Below are 20,728 nucleotides of genomic sequence, written 5' to 3' on the forward strand. Positions count from 1 at the left end.
ATTTAACTGATGTTTTATGACTTGTATGGTTTTTTAAAATTCCTTAGGGAAATTTCTTTCTTTTTGTACAAAGTCTTTGTCCTTTCAAGTCTTCCTTTTTTTAAAAAAAAAACTACTTATACTTGTTATAAAGAAAAAGAGGTTCTCCTCTCGTTCTTCTTTTCCCTTATGTGGTAACTAATGTTTTCAGTTAATAATTAATTATGGAATCCATGGGAATATTAATATTTTTAAGTAGATCAATAGTTTTGGACCTGTGTGAGCTTCCTTATCTTTTATTTATAATTCTGGGATTACTGCCAGCAGAGAGTTTTGGGGATATTGTTTTGTCTGTGAGCTGCTGCCATAAACAGTGGGGGTTCATGGTCTGGGGTAGGGGATGGTGGGGAAGAGGTTAGTCTAGTATGGGATTTTTTGAGAGGCTATATTAGCTATTTATTATTGGGCATGCCATCAGTTTAAAAATGTTTGTATTGTTGACTTTTACTTTATCAGATGGCCAAAGGTATTAAGGGCTTGTCGAGGAATATTGTGGGGTTGAACCATCTGGTTAAACGCTGAAAGGACTTTTCTCATATAAGAAAGTTTCAACCTGAGATTATTCTCTTACAAGAAACACATTTTGGTCTACCTGATACCTCATGATTTTTGAACTTTTGGAAGGGACAGCAATTCCACTCAGCATTTTTGACTAAATCTAGGGGTGTTTCATCTTGATCGATAAATCGGTGCTGTTCATTAAACAAGAGGTATTCACCAACATTAATGGTTGTTTTCTTATATTGTCTGGTAAACTATATAAGAAACTTTACATCTTCGTTAACATTTACTGATGACCCAAATTTTTTTGAACACCGCTTTTCCCAGATTTGAATAGGCAGCAACTTAAACTGTTAGCTTGACCCAGTACTTGACTGCTTGTCTCATAAAATTGCTAGCTTAAATAAGTCAGCTATACTTATAAATTCTTTTATGTAACAATCTGGGGTTATTGATATTTGGGGATTTCTTCATCTTTTTTTTAAATTTTTTATTTTTCACACCATAAATCACATTAGCCATGATATACACTTTTTCTTTTTCACACATATACAGTGACTTTTTCTCCCCCCCCTCCCTCCTCCCAAGCCACCCCCCACCCCCCCCCTCATCCATTTTAGGTATACAATCTAGGTTGCATTAAACCAGTCAGACAATGTTGTCATTCAACAAAAATACACCAGAAATTCTACTGAGTCCATTCTTTTCTTTCCTTCTCCTTCCTTCAACTTAGGTAATGTTTGTCCCCGGTAGGTTTTCGCTATTGTATTTAATGTAAGGCTCCCATACTTGTTCGAATATTTCAATATTATTTCTTAAACTATATGTGAGAGAGTAGAAAAATTTTGGGATGATCTCAACCAGATATTAAATAAAATAACAGAAAACAATATACCAAAGAATCCAGAGATCTTTCTCCTAAGTAACATAAAAAACAAAGAATTTGGAATTGATTTGGAGGATGCACAAAAAAGATTTGTTAAGATAGCCCTAGCCGTAGCAAAAAAATGTATTATGTCAACCTGGAAATTGGAAGATAATCTGAAAATACAACAATGGTATATAGAAATGAATAAATGTATTCCATTAGAAAAAATAACATATAGGGATTTCTTCATCTTGATGATAAGGAATTTTTTTTCTAAAGTCCACCATATATATTCATGTATTAATTACTTTGTTGACTTTTTCTGACCACTCTCCAGTGATTTTGTCTATTAATATCCCAGATGTACCTAGAATTACTAAGAGGTGGCATTTGAATAGTTTTATTATCAGATCCTGATTTTTTTTTGAAATTCTAATCACTTTTTTTAGTAAAAACTCCTCTCTGGAGGGTTCCATTTTAGTAATTTAGGATGCTTTTAAAGCTTATATTAGAGGTCAAATTATTTCATTGATGGTTAACATTAAAAAGACTAATTCTGAAAGATGATTTGCCAATATGCCTTAAATCCAAAACTGGATCTTTTTTTTAAATGGACAAACTGAAAACTAAACACGACTTTGTTCTTACTTACCATATACATACACAACTTTAAAAATGTATATCTAAATTCTACATGCATGAAGAAAAGGCAGGAAAACTTTATTAATTAAAAAATTATACAGCTAGATGACTTATTACTAAGATTTGTAGATATGATGGTAAGGTTACTAATGATCATGTTGAAATAAATTACACTTTCTCTGTTTTACTCTTAAGTTGTACAGGTTTGATTTGATCAAAGACCGAAATTCTTTCAGCAATTCCTGAATAGTTTGACTGTTCGTAGTTTCTTCAGAGAATAAAGCTGGAACAGCCTAATTCTGAGCAGGAGATTGCAGCAGCTATTAACTCTTTGCACTCTGGTAAGGTCCCTGGCTCTGATGGCTTCCCAGCGAGGTTTTATAAATCATTTTCCCATTTACTGATACCCCATTTGGATTCTGTCTTCATTCAATCCTTAGTTAGTGGGAAGTTGCCAAAAACTTTTTATGAAGCCTCAATTTTTCTTAAGACTTTTTCTCCAACTGACCAATTTCCCTATTAAATATTGACACCAAGATACTAAGATTTTAGCTCATAAGTTAGAGAACATTATACCCAGTCATTTCTGAGAATCAACTGGGTTTATTAAAAGATGTTTCTTACAATATTTGTCATTTGCTAGACATTCTTTATTCTCATATAGTTTGTCCTCTGAATGTATTATTTCCTTAGATGCTGAAAAAGCCTTTGATAGAGTAGAATGAGAATACTTATTCAGTGTGTTAGAGAAATTTAATTTTGGTCCCCAATTTATAAATTGGACTAAACTGATATATTTATCTCCTACAGCTTCAATCTTTACTAACTCCATTAAATCAAAACCTTTTAAGTACCAGACAGGGATGTCCTTTAAGTCCATTATTATTTAATTTGGCTTTAGAACCTCTAGCAGTGGCTTTTTGGCAATCTGCTGATATTTCAGGAATCACAAGAGCAGGAAGTGTTCATAAGGTGTCTCTTTATAAAGAATATCTTTTGTTTTATATATTGAATCGTTACCAATTGATTGTATTTGATCACTTCTTTATCAATTCAGGCTACTTTCAGGATATAAACTGAATTTGCTGAAGAGTGAGGTGTTCGTTTTGAGTTTTTCCTGCTCTTTAGATTCCTCTATTCCTTTTAAATTAGCTAAAAATCAGTTCAACTTTCTAGGTATTACCATTGCCAAGAAATTCAATAATTTGTTTAAAGAAAATTTTCTTACCTTAATGAGTCATGCCAAGAAGTCCCCTCTTTCAATGACATTAATTGGACCCACAATATTATCAAGATGAATATTCCTTCCTAAATTTTTATATATTTTTTCAAGCTGCAGCTGTCTTTGTTCCCAAATTCTTTTTTGATTCATTGTATTCTATCATATCTTCTTTAATATGGAAAATTAAGCACACGTCTTAAAAAAATTCCTTCAAAATATTAAAAAGAACAGGGGCTTCTCATTACATAACTTTAGTTTTAATTATTGGGCAGCTAATATTAAATATAATTGTTTTGGATTCATCAAAAGGAAAACAGGAGCTTCAAGATGGATTAACTTAGAAATTAAATCCACCAAATGGTATTCTCTTGGAGCAGCTTTACCCTTTTGTGCTTCCAAATTAACTGCTAATTTTGTTGTTAGACATACACTGAGAATCTGACTTCAATTTAAGAAACATTTTGGGTACCATAGTTTCTTACTAATTAATCCTATTTTAGGTAATTCCTATTTACCTTCAGTTCAAGATACCAGCTACCATCATTGGTCAAATTTATCTATCCAATCCTTTTTAGATATTTTTACTGACCAAAATCTTGCCTCTTTTGAACAATTATCTACCAAATTTATAATATCTAGACATCACTTTTTTTTGTTATTAACAAGTTAGGAGCTTTTTGACTTCTTTTATTTTGAAGCTCCCTGAAGACCTGGGACTTAATATGATAGGGATGATTTATAATTTCCAACTTAATTATAAAGGGGTGGTTTCTGGCCTTTGAGAATTACTTCTAAATTCTGGACAATTCCCTGGATAAAATGAAAAAACTATGGGAACAGGATTTTCAAGTAATTTTCTGAAACGACATGGAATTCTATTTTGAAGCGAGTGCATTCATCCTCTCTTTGTGCTAGACATTCATTATTACAATTTAGGGTAGTACACCAGGCCCACTATTCCAAAGTCCAATTGATTAAATACTATTCTAATCTCTCCTCTAAATGTGATAAATGTAGTACAGAAGAAGCTTCATTGTACCATATGTTCTGGTTACATCCTTCTCTTTCCAATTTTTGAGAAGGGGTATTTCTTACCTTGTCTTTAGTTCTTAATATTACCGTGACTCCAAATCCTTCTCTTGTTCTCTTTGGAATAAGTGGGCCAACAGGTTTGATAGTGACTGCTTCACAATCACATGCAGTTGCCCTGGGCCATATTAATGAGATGGAAAGATGCTGTCCCTCCTACCTCATTCAATGGTTGCCTAATATGATGGCATGTCTGACTTTGGAAAAAATTAGATATTCCACAATCACATGCAGTTGCCCTCACCTCCCTTATAGCTAAAAGGGCCATATTAATGAGATGGAAATATGCTGTCCCTCCTACCTCATTCAATGGTTGTCCCTCCTACCTCATTCAATGGTTGCCTAATATGATGGCATGTCTGACTTTGGAAAAAATTAGATGTTCCACTACTGAAATGAATCTTAACTTTGTTTCTTTATGGGGTTCCTTTCTTAATTATTTTCAAAATTTGTAAGCTTAATTAGTTTTTTGTTTTTAACCCCATTGTTTATCTTTTTTATTATTAGTAGTGGAATGTTTATGTTAAGCCAGAAGCCTCCAAAGGGAGGGGATTGATAATTAGTGGTTTTTTAACTTCTTTTCAATGTAATTGGTTTCAATACCATTTTTATCATGATATAAGATTTATTAATATATTATTTTATTGTCATGTACCTACGTAACATTTATTTGATGAAACCAATAAAAATATTGAAAAAGAAAGAAGGAGCTACTTACTGTCTCTTGTTAGCAGGTTTTGTTGTCTATTGTCATTTTTGACTTGATCTGTTTCACAAGTGTTATGTTAGATGCTGCTGCTTCACCAGATTGACAGCACAATCTTAGGTCCATCTGTTGCTGCTCCTTTGCACGTCCTTCCACAGTCCAACAAATTACCCCCTATCTGATCTTCATCCAACATGAATGGCAAGTATAGTTTATTATTAAAGTTTTATGTCCACTGCACATTTCGCAGTTATTAATTCACACTTCTGTGAATTTGTTGTACAGACAGAAAGAGCAAAGAATGCAAATTAACTTATTGAGAACAATAACAGACCTGATCTGAACAGACTTTTTCCCTGTGATTAGATTTACTAATATAAATAGTGTAAGTCTTGATTTCCCTTTTACTTCCAATACATAAAGTAAACATTTTCAAATATATACAAACTACTGCAATACTGTGCATTGTCTTTCACTCCCCCTTCAAGCAAGAGTCATTATTTACATATATATTGTTTAATGATAATCTCTACCAGGAATTAATATTTAAACACATTTAATATACATCTTGGGCTAAAAAAAATGGTTCCAAAATGGATATAAATGATGTTTCAAACTCATGGTCAGAGAATCTGCTCACAGACTGACGTGCATTACTTCTAATCTCCATCCTCTTTTCAGGTGATAGTGCTAAAATGGTATGTACAGCATTGGCATAACTTTCTTCACTGTCTGCCAGGAAACCTGTTGCTCCTCCATCATAAGGTACCACAATATCAAGCTTGGGTCCTCCTGAATTATGGGCCAGAATAACAGTTCCTGCAGCCATGCATTCCACCACACCTATTAAAAAGAGAAAAAAAAATGATTAAAATACAATGCAGTGATGAAAGTAAATTTATAACAGCAGCAGAAACTCCAGTCATCTCTTTGCAAATTTAATATTTTAATCCTGCACCGGCCTATAGACGATAAATTTCCTTCCCATAATCCTTTTTATAGGCTCCACCTACACAGAAATTTCATGATGCATCGCTGCCTGAAGTGGATTATCCAACCTCACCAAACGCCAATCAACAAGGTACTATTCTGGCCTCATTCTATATGTATTCCTCTCCATTTTTCTTAACTAGATGAAATTTCAATCTTTTTTTAAAATCACATCTCATTTTTCCTTTCAATTATTGATGAGATTTTAGCTGCACCTTGTAACACTTTAAAAAAACCCCACCACAAGCACGCACACTTAAAAATCCCAGTGGACGTACAGGTATACAATCCTTTATCCGGAACCCTTGGGGGACAGTGTGTTCTGGATTTTGGAAACCCAGATTTAAGGCAACCCTAGTTATCCACCCCTACCCCCTTCCAGTTGTACTCCCGTCTCCCCACCTGACTCGTGCTGCCGGTCTCTCCCCACTCCTCGCCTGCCCGACTCGCGCTGTCAGTCTCTCCCCCCCACCCCCTCACTCCTCTCCTGCCCGACTGGTGCTGCCAGACTCCCCCCTCGCCCGCTCGACTTGCGCTGCTGGACTCTCCCCTTCACCCACCCGACTCGCGCTGCCATCTCTCTCCCCACTTGCCAGATTTTGGAGCTTTCCGGATCTTAGATATCTGGATAAAGGATTGTGTACCTGTATTCCAATCTCGATCTATTCCTCCAATTGAATTAATGGCAAAAGCAATTACTACCTGACCGAATTACCTCTTTTAGTTTAATTAATTAGCAGGAATTTAATCATTTTTTTTTAAAAAAAGAACCAAATTGATTCAGTAATTCAACAACTACTATGGTTACAATTGAGCACAAATTACAGGATGACTCATGTAGATCAACTTTTCACTTTTAGCTGACAGAGTATTTGTTCCAAGATGGAGATCATCTTGGACACAGGAAAATTTGTTTGTCCTATTGTTTAATCACCTGTACTTATTTCAGTTGCATCAACTCAATCCTCCATAAACATTAAGTGTTATGTCATTAAGTGTTTTGTGTCCAAGTACAGCATTGTGTTGCAGATAAAACTACAAATTTTGCTTGTTTAGATAATCCCTTAAGCACTTAAAAAACTCTCTATGAATCTAAGCTCAAAATATTATTATACAACTTTATACTTCAAAATAGTCTAAATCAAAATAAGAAAGAAGTATTTAATTATATAACATCCTCACCTATACCAAAATGTTCATTCCACATGGTATGCAGTCCAATAGTAGCTTCAGACAGATATTTTTTAAGTTCTTCAAATGAAATGTTAATCATAAACTCAACATTGTCTTTTACTCCCAAATTCTCACAAATTTTTTTTAAGCAAGATACTCGCTCTTCATCCTCAACATTGCGGCAGCCTCCAATCAGTATTAGCTTCACTTCACACTTATGAGTCGACTTCTGAAGGAAGCGATGGAAAGCTTTAATTTGTAGAGCATGGTTCTTCTCAGGACGAAACTGCCCAACTGAAACAATGGAATGATGTTTCTTTTTACTGTCATCTTCTAATGGAATATCTAAGAACGTGTGAACATCACAAGGTGGACAGACAACGTGGGTCCGGTCACCAGCTTTCCAAAGTGCAAGAATATGATTCAGAGTCCATGTGGAATTTACCATTATAACGTCACTGCAGGAACCAACCAATCCATATAGCCAAGCAAAAATGTAGTAGTACACAAGTTTGAGATTGCTCAGTATAGGATTGTTCGATATAAAAGTAGCATTGTTAAAGTTTGGATTCCTGTTCTTCACCACCGAAAGCATGTCTGTGCTAATAGTAGGATAGTGAACGTAGCATCCTACTCGGCAGCCACCCAAGTACTTGAACAGCGGAAGCACATATGCATAGCCCATGGAATCTATAAAGATGTCAGGAACACATTTCATAAGAGCCTCCCATCCAAGCAAAACAGATCCCAGACTTTGACCTAGTAGAGTAAAGTATGGATAAAACTTGGCTTCCACAAGATATCGCCTTTCAAGGAAAATAAACTGAACAGGTTGGGGCAGTTTGATATTGAATCGTCTGTAAGTTCCAGCTACTATTTCTTCATCTGTAACATCATGATCGCCAGTATAAATGAGAATTTTAATATTGCTGTACCTGTGAATTTCAACAAAATATAAAAATTAGAATGTGGCCTACAAAATGTATCACTTTTATAAATACCAACATATTTATGGAAAATAGCTTGTATCATACTCGATAGTTCTGATACAAGGAAAAATGTTATCAGCTATATTTATCACAAAATTAATCCAATGATGCACGTTAAAATCAGTCTTAATTTTGGTTACAAAGAATTAGTTCATAAAGCATAATTGAAATCACTACATCTATTGAAATAATTTGCTGCAGAAATCTGCTCCAGCATCCACGACATTATGGAAAGGTTTGCACTGTTTGGATAGTTCTTGAATTACTAATGCTTGATTTATGGATTTCCACAGTAATAGCACTGACTCTTAATGGTACGTAATCTTTGATTTTTGAATCTATTTTTGCTAAACAGAATAGTCTGCTGTACAGAGATAGAAACCAGCAACAACACTAGTTTAATAATCAGGCACCAGGCTCCAACATGCTTCTATTATGCATTGTGTGTTATTTTACTTTCTGTTACAATAGTTTGCAAGTGCATCAAAGAATGGGAGCCCTGTTTCAGTGCAGTATATCTCATAGTGATTTTTTATTTACAGTTCTGCTCTGCTTGTAAATAGACAATAGAAATATATTTACTTACTTTCATTTTTTACTTTCTGAGAAATTTCCAGGTTATCTCGGAGGGGAAAGGACATGGAAGTCTTGGAAATATCTGCACTGCATGGACCCCCATTTTAAAAGGCCATGGCTGAGTTGCATCTTTGATGCATGTCAGTAAATTTACTTTTTTTATGCAATCAGCAAAATTAGGACTAGAAGTCATTGGTTATTGCTTTATGGATATTAGTTTAAGTGCTATTGTTCAATTTAGGTATTTGCCTCATCTTTGTCTTAAATGGAGAAAACTCTTATTTCCAGGTCTTCTCACAAGAGATGTGTTCACCCCATCAGGATTCTTCAGGATCTTGTTTGATTCAGTTAGTGAGTACCTCAAAACTGTACATTATATTTTCTTCATAGTCTTAATTTAAGATTTAATTGTTAATAAAATTATACTGGTGCATCAGCGGGTGTAGGGTTTTTTTTTTTGAGTGAGATTTTTGATGTCTGCAACACAACCAGAGCTTTAAAGTTGAAACTAATGAAAAACAATTTTTCAATTTATAAATTAAATACTTAAGAGATAGATTGTGGGGGTAGTGTAGGTCACAAACACTTCACAAAACAGACCTCATTTAAAATGCCAGAGCTCTGCTCAAGCCAGACAGTCCAGGCTCCGAGTGCCTTTGCAAAAACTTTGAAGAATGCCTATAGAGACTTCACAAGTAGGTGTTAATTGGACCTGCTGTGGAGTAATAGATTATTGTTGTTGTGTATGCACTTACACAATTAGGACTCGGAGATGTGGTGCCTTTCTAATTCTTTAATACCATCAGACTAACATAGCTACTGACATACAGAGATATAAATATGGAGGGGAGACATCATGACACAACATTTTTTTCCCCTTCCCTGTGCAATAAATATCAAATGGGTCCCCTCTAACTACCATTATTACATCAGGCCTATGACTACTAGTGAGAATTAGGGTACATATACTGAGTGATTATAATACGGAAAGGAACTTAATAATAATTATGGAACCAAGTCCTTAAAGCACTCAGGTGGTCTTCTTTCTCTCTTGGACTGCATTAGTGTGGCACGCTGGACCTGTATTTGCTCAGGGCTGTTATGAGTGGGACTCATAGATAGTCAGGTCGATAACGACTGCCGGTCTTCGTTGGCCTCTGGGGTTCTACATGCTGGGCTGATTGTCACAGTTACTTGGCTATCCATCTCCGCTCCTCTTTCACTTGGCTCAAGGGGTTGGATTGCCGTGGCAGGCCTGGTTCTACCTCCTCCAGGTTGTGAGGTAGTTCGTGGACTTTAGTGTCAATGTATCGTTTCCTAAGTCTGTCTTCCACTAGGACAGAGTATGAGCAGGGCTCAACTTTTGTAGGATCACCCCTACCACCCATGGGTCTTTGTATTGTCTGTTATCTTGTGCCAGTACTCTCTTGCTCTCCTCCAGTGCTCTAGGTAAGGTTTGTGGCGATATGGATTTTTCTACACTGAGGCCCAAATCAGGGGGAACTGTGGACAGTCTTGTCCACGGGTTGCGGCCAAACATCAATTCCGCTTGAGTGTGCTTTGTGGTAGAATGCAGTGTGTTTCTGTACCCCAATAGGAAATCTGCAATCTTGTGGTTTTCATCACCTTTTTGAATGTTTGCACAAAGCGTTCTGCCTCCCCATTCGTACTTGGGTGATAAGGTGCCGACAAAATATGTCTGATATTGTTGTCACACATCAATCTCTTAAAAGGTTCTGATGTAAACTAGGGCCCATTGTCCGTGACCAATTCGTGAAGTAACCTGTATATGGCAAACATAGCCTGTAGATGTTCAATAGGTTTTGGTGCTTTTCATATATGAAACTACTGATCATTTGGAATGTTCATCCACTGCTATAAGGAAAGTCTCTCCCACGAATGGCCCCGCAAAGTCTACATGAATCCAATGCCGGGGTCTGGAAGGCTATTTCCATGTGTTGGCCTTGGCCCGTAGCATTTCTGTATTCCAGTACAATTTTTGATCCTTCTTAAGTAAGCGGTTTAGGGGGCTGCATAGGGTAGACATGTTAGAGATATGTTTCCAATAGCCCTAGAAAGGACTGTAATTCTGACTTGTTGGTTGGATGTGGGGCATTGCAAACAGCTTCTGTGGTCACCGGAACCATTCGTATCCCCTCGTCTATTGTAAATCCCAAGTACATCACTGAGGGCAGCATGAAGACACACTTATCCTGTCGTAATTGTACGTTGGCCTGTTGCAATCTGCTTAGGACCTTTTCAAGGTTTTGTACATACTCCCTGTTATTTCAGCCCGTGATAATGATATAGGAGATAGGCTTGAAGAAATGTATTAGAGAGGTTCAGATTTGAAGTTCCAGTTCTTAGGTTCCATACAATCTCCAATGATGGGTTAGAGCAGTGGTTCTCAACCTTTTTCTTTCCACTCACATACCACCTTAAGCAATCCCTTACTAATTACAGAGCACTTTTGGCATATGCGTTACTTAAAGTGGTATGTGAGTGGAAAGGAAAAGGTTGAGGACCACTGGGTTAAAGGAAATGGTAATTCACAGAAATTTACAAGAAAAACAATGCTGAGTCAGACATGTTGCTGGGCTGAAAAAGGATCACGAATAGGGAAGAACAAAGGTAAGATCCCAAGATAAGAAACTTATTAAGTTATAAATTTGCTTTTTACTATTTCATTCAGTGGTCACAATTAAAGTGACTTTCACAATTTACTTAATAATTTAGAAAAAAAACCCAAATATTCCGATACATTTTATAAACAAAATGCCAATTCCAGACTCTACATGAAATAATTGGGACTCACCTTTTCTGTAATGCTCTTATTGCACACCACAACACTCGCTCTCCTCCACCCCCAGCATTGCAGTATGGGTGAAAGAATGCCACCACCAAAGATTTCTTGACACCTTTCTCTGGAATTTGTGATATTTTCTTCTTTGGACAGATCCAGAATCGTACATACAGCAAAGTAACAAGGAGGATGAATGATAAGCCAGCAGTTGCAAAAAGTACAGGGACGATCAACGAAAAAGCAAACCTATTAGAAAGAACATGTTATCAACACCTTGAAACAAATTATAAAATTCCCACATTAACTGAACTTTTCTTGCCACCACTCGATGGTTCTCAACCTTTTTTTTGCCACTCACATACCGCTTTAAGTAATCCCTATGCCATAAGTGCTCTGTGATTGCTTAAGGTGGCATGTGAGTGGGAAGAGAAGGTTCAGAATCACTGCTCTAGACCCAATTGTTACTGAAACATTTGGTTTGAGAAAATTGTCATTGGCCCATTTCCTTTGGAGTTATGAAACCGTGCACTTAACGAACCAATTAGGTACGATTAAAACAGTGGTTTCAACCTTTTTTTTATCCACCCACATACCACCTTAAGCAATCCCTGACTAATCACAGAGCACCGATGGCATAGGGAATACTTAAAGTGGTATGTGATTGGAAAGAAAAAGGTTGAGAACCACTGTTTTAAACACTTCCTAGATAAATGCTGTTCAGCGGAGTCTTTTGGTTAATTGGATCTGCCTTTTATTACCCACATGTAATAAAAGCAATAAAATAAATAAAATACAATGCAAGCAATAAAGGGAAGATAATTATGAAAATATAAAAACAGGCAAAGTTTTTATAATTATATAAAGAGGAAAAGAGTGGTTAAAGTGAACAAAGGTCCCTTGGAAGATGAGGAGACATGATGGAAGACACCTTTAACAAGTTAAAGAGTAATGTTAAGGATGTGAAGGGAGGTGAGGACCTTGGTACAATCGCTATTACTAAAAATGTAGTGCTGAGGAAATTATTGGGCCTTCATTGCTGGAGGGTTTGAATTTAAGAGCAGGTAAGTTCTGCTTCAACTGTATAAGGTATTGGTGAGGCTGACCCTGGAGAATAATGTGCAGTTCTGGTCTCTTGGGAAAAAATATACTTGCTTTAGAGGTGGTGCAAAGGAGGTTCACTAAGCAGTTTCCGAAGATAAGGAGATTAACCAATGAGGAGAGATTAAGTTACGTGGGATGATACTCATTGGAATCTAGAAGTATGAGAGGTGTTCTTTTGGAAACATAAAATTATGAGAGGGATAGACAATATTGAGGCAGGAAAGTTGATTCCACTGCAAGGTGAGACATTGAACCAGGAAACAAAGCCTCAGGATTCAAGAGAGTAGATCTAGGATGGAGATATGGGGAGCTGCCTTTCCCAGAGAGGAGAAAATCTGAGGAGTTTTCTGCCCGAGGAAAACCTGACTCATTAAATACAAGGTACTCCCCGACTTGCAACCTATGCAACTTGCGTCCATCCGCACATATACGACTGAATTTTTAAAAAATATAAAATTTACACAGTTTATGTTGTATTTGACAAGCTTTAACAGGGATAAGGGCACGTAAGAGCCAAATTATGTGTACTTGTTATTCGGCATCCCGGGGTCCATAGGTTGGGTACGGCCATCTTGATTCTTGTGTGTATATGCGAGTCTTCAGTTGGCGCATGCGTGAAGGGTTCGCATATTGGAGTTCGGTTGGCGCACGTGCAAGAGTTAAGGATACAAATTCAATATTGTCAGGGCGCCAACTGAACTCCAATATGCGAGCTCACTGCGCATGCGTACAGGAATCAAGATGGCCACGCCAATCCTATGGACCTGATCAGGTCTCTGGCACAGAGTTTGGTCCTATGGCTAAGATGGGAAGCTGATAGGGGTTTCCACAGTTAGGGGGACAGCCAAGAGGATCTGTGGAAGAGACAACGTATCCTGAAAGGTGTGTGGCCTCCCTGGTATGATATCTCAGATCAAGTACATGGCATTCTCAGGAGGAAGGGTGAGCAACCAGATATCATAGTCCATGTAGGGAGCAATGATTGAGAAGAAAGGGTGAGGAGGTCCCCTGCAAGGAGAGTTCAGGGAGTTGGCTGCTAGATTGAAGGACAGGACCTCCAGGGTTGTGATCTCAGGATCATTACCCATGGCTTGTCCTAGTGAGGTTGGAAATAGGAGGATAATGTGGCTGAAGACATAGTGCAGGAGGGAGGGTTTCTGGATTATTGGGAAGGAGGAACCTGTTCTGACAGGACAAATTGCATTTGAACTGGAAGTGGACTAATTTCCTTGCGGGAAGGTTTGCTAGTGTTGGTCTGGTCGGTTTAAACTAGATTTGCAGGGAGATGGGAAGCAGAGTTCTAGAACAGATAGAGGGAACCTATAGTAGGAGGTCACTGTTAGAGGTCAACAGGTTGTATATGGTGGAAATGTTCTCAAGTGCATCCATCTCAAGCAAGGAGTATTGTTGATTGGCAAACAAGTTTAGAGCGTGGATTGGCACATGGATTAAGACATTATTTCATTGTCTGTGGTTGCAGGAGAGGCAGCTCAATGTTCCAGACTTCCATTGCTTTAGACACGATAGAATTAGGGATGAAAAGGGGAGGAGTAGCATTGTTCGTCACAGAAAATATCACCACAGTGCTTGGGAAGGACAGACCAGAGGGCTCGTTTACTGAGGCTAAATTGGGTGGAGCAGAGGAATAGGAAAGGTATGACCACACACAGGGCTGTATTATAGACAACCCAACAGTCAACAAGAATTGGAAGAGCAAATTTGGAGAGAGATAGAAGTAGACAGCTCCAGAAAACTCAAGGTTATGATAGCAGATTTTAACTTTCCACATATCGACTGGGATTTCCATACTGTAGAAGGGTTGGGTGACTTGGGAGTTTGTCAAATGTGTTCAGGAAAGTTTGCTAAATCAATAATACCAATTAGAGTGCAATATCAGATCTCCTATTAGGGACTGAGACAGGACAGGTGACAAGAATGCGAAGGGGAACATTTTAGATCCATTGATTATAATAATCACTAATTTCAAATTAATTATAGAAAAGGATAGGTCTGGGCTTTGGACTGAGAATCTAAATTGGAGAAAGGCCAATTTTGAGGAAATGAGAAAAGATTGGGATGTTACTTTTAGGCAAGGCTGTGCAAGGTAAGTGGAGGAGTTTAAAAGGTGAAATTTTGAGAGTACAGAGTTCCTGTCAGGATAAAAGCCAAGGTTAGCTGGCATAGGGAACCTTGGTTTTCGAGGAATATTAGGGATCTGGTACAGAAGAAGAGAGGTGTATATCAGGTATAGGCAACATGGAGTAAATGAGGTACCTGAGGGGTATAAAAAATCCAAGAAAACCTCAAGAAACAAATTGGGAAGGCTAAACGAAGACGTGAGATTGCTTTGGCAGACAATGTGAAGGAAAATCCTAAGGGTTTCTGCAAGTATGTGAAGGAAAATCCTAAGGGTTTCTGCAAGTATGTTAAGAAGAAAAAGGATAGTAAGGGAGAAAATTTATCCCCTTGAAGCCAAGAGATGGGGAGATCAAAAATGTATTTTTTTCATCAGTATTCACTCAGGAAACAGGCACAGACTCATGGGAAGTAAGGAAAGCAAGCAGTGAGGTCATGGAAACTATACAGATTAAAGGGAGGAAATGCTTGCTATCTTAAAGCAAGAAAGGGTGGATAAATCCCCAGGGATTGACAAGATATTCCCTCGGTCCTTGAGGGAGGCTAGTGTAGAAATTGCAGAGGCTCCGGCAGAAATATTTAAAATGTCCTGAGCCACAGATATGGTGCTGGAAAATAGCTCACATTGTTCTGTTGTTTAAAAAAGCTCTAAAAGTAACCCTAGATATTATAGGCTGGTGAGTCTGATGTTAGTAGAAGGTAAATTATTGGAAGGTGCTCTAAGAGATCAGATATACAATTATTTGGTTAGCCAGAAACTGATTAAGGATAGTCAACCTGGCTTTGTGCGTGGTAGGTTGTGTTTTTCAGAGAGGTTACCAGGAAAGTTAAAGAAGGAAAAGCTGTGGATGTTGTCTACATGGTCTTTAGTAAGGCCTTTGACAAGATTCCACGTAGGAGGTTAGTAAGGAAGGTTCAGAAGCTAGGTATTCATGGTAAAGTAGTAACATTTGAAAATGAATGGACAGGAGAAGCAGAGTGGTGGTGGACAATTAATTCCCAGACTGAAGGCCTGTGAGCAGTGGTGTGCCTCATGGATCGGTGCTGAGACCATGTTGTCTGTCATCTATATCAATGATCTGGATGATAATGTGGTAAATTGGATCAGCAAGTTTGCAGGTGACACTAAGATTGGAGGTATTGTGGACAGCGAAGGTTTTCAAAGCTAGTAGAGGGATCTGGAAGATGGCCGGTGGAATTTAATGCAAACAATTATGAGATGTTTTATTTTGGAAGGACAAACCAAGAAAGGACATACACAGTAAATGGGAGGGCTCTGAGGAGTGCAGTAGAGCAGAGGGACCTTGGAATACAGATAAATAATTACATGAAAGTGCCATTACTGGTGAATAGGGATGTAAAGAAAGCTTTTGGCATATTGGCCTTCATAAATCAAAGTATTGAGTATGGGATGTTATGGTAAAGTTGCTTAAGATATTGGTGAGGACAAATTTGTTCACTTAACTACAGGAAAGATATCAATAAGATTGAAAGAGAACAGAGAAGATTTACTAGGATGTTGCCGCAGGGGTCAGTGTTAGGCCCACAACTGTTCATCATTTACATTGATGACTTGGAGGAGGGGACAAAATGTGGTGTAGCCAAGTTTGCGGATGACACCAAATTGAGTGGAAGAGCAAATTGTAATGAGGATGTGGAGAGTTTGCAGAGTTAAGCTGGATGAGTGGGCAAAGGTCTGGTAGATGGAGTACAATGTTAGTAAGTGTGAGATTATCCACTTTGGCAAGAAAAATAAAAGAGCTGAATATTAGTTAAAGGGTGAAAAACTACAGCATGCTGTTGTGCAGAGGGACTTGGGAGTGCTTGTGCATGAATCGGAAAGAGTTAGGTTGCAGGTGCAGCAGGTTATTAAGAAGGCAAATGGAATGTTGGCCTTCATCGCTAGAGGAATTGAATTCAGGAGTAGGGAGGTAATGTTGCAACTGTATAAGGTACTGGTGAGACCGCACCTGGAGTACTGTGTCCAGTTCTGGTCTCCATACTTGAGGAAGGATATACTGGCTTTGGAGACGGTCCAGAGGAGGTTTACTAGGTTGACCCCTGGGATGAAGGAGTTGACTTATGAAGAAAGATTAAATCGTCTGGGATTGTATTCACTCAAGTTCAGAAGAATGAGAGGAGATCTTATAGAAACATATAGGATTATGAAGGGTATGGATAGGATAGATGGAGGAAGGTTTTTTGAGCTGGCCGGGGAAACAAAAACGAGAGGACACAGTCTCAAGATTCAAGGGAGTAGATTTAGAGATGAGGAAAAATAGTTTTTCCCAGAGAGTTGTGAATGTTTGGAATTCTCTAACCAGGGAAGTAGTTGAGGCTGCTTCATTAAACATATTTAAAATTTGGTTAGATAAATTTTTACATGATAGAGGAATTAGGGGATATGGGGAGAAGGCAGGTAGGTGGAGTTAGGTCATAAATTAGATCAGCCATGATCGTATTGAATGGCGGAGCAGGCTCGATGGGCCATTTTTGACCTACTCCTATTCCTACTTCCTATGTTCAGGAACTGAGTACAGGGAAAGGTTAAACAGGTTAGGACTTTATTCCCTGGAGTGTAGAAGAATGAGGGAAGTTTTGATAGAAATATTTAAAATTATGAGGGGAAAGACAGAGTAAATGTAGATAGGCCCTCCACTGAGGGTAGGTGAGATGCAAGCCGTAGATGCTGCAGCACAGAAAACAGGCCATTTGGCCCTTCTAGTCTGTGCTGGCCACAATTTCACCAGTCCCATTGACCTACTCCCATTCCATAACCTTCCAGACCTATAGAACCAGAGAATACGTGTTAAGAATGAAAGGGGAAAAGTTTAGAGGGATCATGAGAAGGAACTTCTTTATACAGAGTGGTGTTAGTGAGGAATGAACTGCCAGCTGAGGTGGTGACTGCATGCTCAATCTGAACATTCAAGAAGAATTTGGACAGGTACATGGATGGGAGAGGTATGGAGGGTCATGGACTGGATGCAGATCTGAGACTAGGCAAAAAAAAAAACCCAAATCGACACAGACTAGAAGGGTTGTAGGGGGCTGGTTCTGTGCTGCAGTGTTCTATCATCCATCGCAACTTTGTAAAGTGAATATATTAAAGAAAACGCTGCAAATTCTGGAAAATTTAACTACAAACAGAACATGATGGAAACACTCAAGCAGCATCCGTGAAGGCAGAAACAGAGTGAAAGTCCCTACTAACAGAAGAGTTCTGGCAAAGGACCGAAAATATTAACCCTGCCTTTCTTTCCACAGATGCTGCTTGGCCTCGTGAATCTTTTCTGGTTTACGAATAGACGCATAATCCATCATTGAGAGCCCACTTCTCAGTTACCCCCGACGTTCCCACCTCTTTTGAACAGTGCTCCTCACCGCCTCCAATCCCCTGACTTAGCTGAATAGTTTCAGCGTCCTTCATGTGCCCAAGAACGAAATGTCTCTTGCCTCACCTCAGAAACTCACACAAACACCACCCGCTGGCCGCCATGACAGACAAAGCAGCGTACTGACCTCCAACCCGGAAGTTCCGAGCACCTCCAACCCGGAAGTTCCGAGCACCTCCAACCCGGAAGTTCTGAGCACCTCTAACCCGGAAGTTCCGAGCACCGCCACCCCTTCCCTCCCTTCCAGATCCAATAGGAGCTCAGAGAACATTTTAACAATGGCAACGCCAACGAAGGGGCGTTGCAACAAAGGAGCACGCGCAGCGCGTGTGACGTCAGGAGCGGTGGGTGAGTGACGGGCGAGTGGGCTGACGCGCTCACGCCCGCGGTTCTGCTGGAAGAAGTTCCATTCGTGCCTTTTCCGCGCAGCGCCCTGTAAACGTGCTGGTGCCTCGGAGGGTTGATGGTCGGGATGGTGGGCGCCCGCTCTGAGGACTTCCCTATCGCCCCTGCTGCGTGGACTTCAGGAGGACCAGGAATGACCACTCTCCACTATTCAACAGCCACTCTAGTAGAGAGAGTGGAGAGCACCAAGTTCATCAGACTTAATTAATGTCCTATCATGGACACTCAACATCTCCTCTCTTGTCAGGAAGGTGCAATAATAACTGCACTCCCTGAGAAGACTGAAGCGGGCAAGGCCTCAAGTTATTGGCAGAGTTGTTGGATGTTGGCAGGGTGGGGGGGGTTCTGCCATCCTCTCGACGTTATGTTGACACCGTCGCTTCCTCGACATCTCATGCTGGCGGCGAAGTTGGACAGGGTAGTTTATCAACTCTTCCCCATGGGCATTAAAACTGATAGCCTCTATCACTCTACTGTCTGTTTAACATTTATTTGGATATTCTTTCTTTGGCTTCGCTTCGCGGACGAAGATTTATGGAGGGGTAATGTCCACGCCAGCTGCAGGTTCGATTGTGGCTGACAAGTCCGATGCGGGACAGGCAGACACGGTTGCAGGGGAAAATTGGTTGGTTGGGGTTGGGTGTTGGGTTTTTCCTCCTTTGCCTTTTGTCAGAGGTGGGCTCTGCGGTCTTCTTCCAAGGAGGTTGCTGCCCGCCGATCTGTGAGGCGCCAAGATGCACGGTTTGAGGCGATATCAGCCCACTGGCGGTGGTCAACCTGCTAATAGTAACTTCAAAATAAAGACTTAAATTTTTCATTCATCTCTCTTCTCTCTTTGGCTTGGCTTCACGGACGAAGATTTTTGGAGGGGTAATGTCCACGTCAGCTGCAGGCTTCTTGGTGGCTGACAAGTCTGATGTGGGACAGGCAGACACGGTTGCAAGGGAAAATTGGTTGGTTGGGTGTTGGGTTTTTCCTCCTTTGCCTTTTGTCAGTGAGGTGGGCTCTGCGGTCTTCTTCAAAGGAGGTTGCTGCCCGCCGAACTGTGAGGCGCCAAGATGCACGGTTTGAGGCGAGATCAGCCCTCTGGCAATGGTCAATATGGCAGGCACCAAGAGATTTCTTTAGGCAGTCCTTATACCTCTTCTTTGGTGCACCTCTGTCTCGGTGGCCAGTGGAGAGCTCGCCATATAACATGATCTTGGGAAGGCGATGGTCCTCCATTCTGGAGACATAACTACTGTACAGTTGTATCGTTTGTCTCTGTGTGTTGACCATGTTTTACGGGAGAACGCTGTTTCGTCCCATTGCACGTGTACAATTGGATGATAAATGAACTTGAAATGATGACCATCTTAAAAATAGCAGAGCAGGAATTCAGGAAAGGATGTCACCCAGTTCAAATTTACTTGAAATTGTATGTGACTTTCTCTTGGATGCTGTCAGAAAAGCTGAGATTTTATTAATGTAAAAACATGATGCTGGATAAACTCAGCAGGTCAAACTGTACTTTGTGGAGCAAACATAAAGGTACATAACCGACATTTCGGGTATGAGCCTTTCATCAAGGTATGACCTGTCTACATTTTGTCATACCTTGATGAAGGCCTCAAGGCTGAAATGTTGGTTATGTATCCTTTTGCTTTGCCATATGAACTACGCTGCTTGACCTGCTGAGTTTCTTTAGCATTATGTTTTTACCTCAATAACTTTATCAAGACATTCATGTTTTACTGCTGTTACAAGCCCAGGGGACCCATAAACCCAGCAGCGGTATTCACCAAGACAACTTTTGCTTTCAATTATCTTTAAACATGAAAACAGAATCACATTTTAACTTAACTAACCTAACTTAACCCCCTTCTAATTCTAAGTGCATGTATTGTGTGTGTGTAAATTCAGAAAAGTTCTTTGGTTCACAGTCCAATCTCACTTCTCATTCCTCCATGTTCACTGGTTGAAGGCAATTCTTATACTGTGCACAGAATTTAACATTTATAAAGTTCATCAGGCTTTGGTGCTTGGAAGGTAAATGGTTACCGCTCAGGAAGGTTCTTATTGGTTTTCAGAGAGAGATTTGTTGTTCCAGAACA

The 20,728-nt window shown here is 39.3% G+C and overlaps 1 protein-coding gene across 1 annotated transcript; it reads right to left on the bottom strand.

Annotated features, from left to right (window-relative positions):
* Positions 1 to 4,985: 4,985 nt before the first annotated feature.
* Positions 4,986 to 18,377, bottom strand: alg11 (ALG11 alpha-1,2-mannosyltransferase). Its single transcript, XM_069891754.1, has 4 exons — positions 18,297 to 18,377; positions 11,611 to 11,844; positions 7,240 to 8,165; positions 4,986 to 5,910 (listed from the first exon to the last, which is right to left on the bottom strand). Exons 1-4 carry the CDS (start codon positions 18,332 to 18,334, stop codon positions 5,624 to 5,626), a joined length of 1,485 nt encoding a protein of 494 aa, XP_069747855.1. The 5' UTR covers positions 18,335 to 18,377; the 3' UTR covers positions 4,986 to 5,623.
* Between the last annotated feature and the right edge of the window lie 2,351 nt (positions 18,378 to 20,728).

This window comes from Narcine bancroftii, chromosome 7 (assembly GCF_036971445.1).
Source record: "Narcine bancroftii isolate sNarBan1 chromosome 7, sNarBan1.hap1, whole genome shotgun sequence".
Lineage (NCBI taxonomy): Eukaryota > Metazoa > Chordata > Chondrichthyes > Torpediniformes > Narcinidae > Narcine > Narcine bancroftii.

Coding starts and splice junctions, on each gene's coding strand:
- alg11 (XM_069891754.1), bottom strand. CDS start 18,334: ATGGCGGCCAGCGGGTGGTGTTTGTGTGAGTTTCTGAG. Junction 11,845..18,296: donor TGTTTGTGTGAGTTTCTGAG/GTGAGGCAAGAG, acceptor TCTTTCTAATAG/GTTTGCTTTTTCGTTGATCG. Junction 5,911..7,239: donor GAATGAACATTTTGGTATAG/GTGAGGATGTTA, acceptor TCTTTTTAATAG/GTGTGGTGGAATGCATGGCT.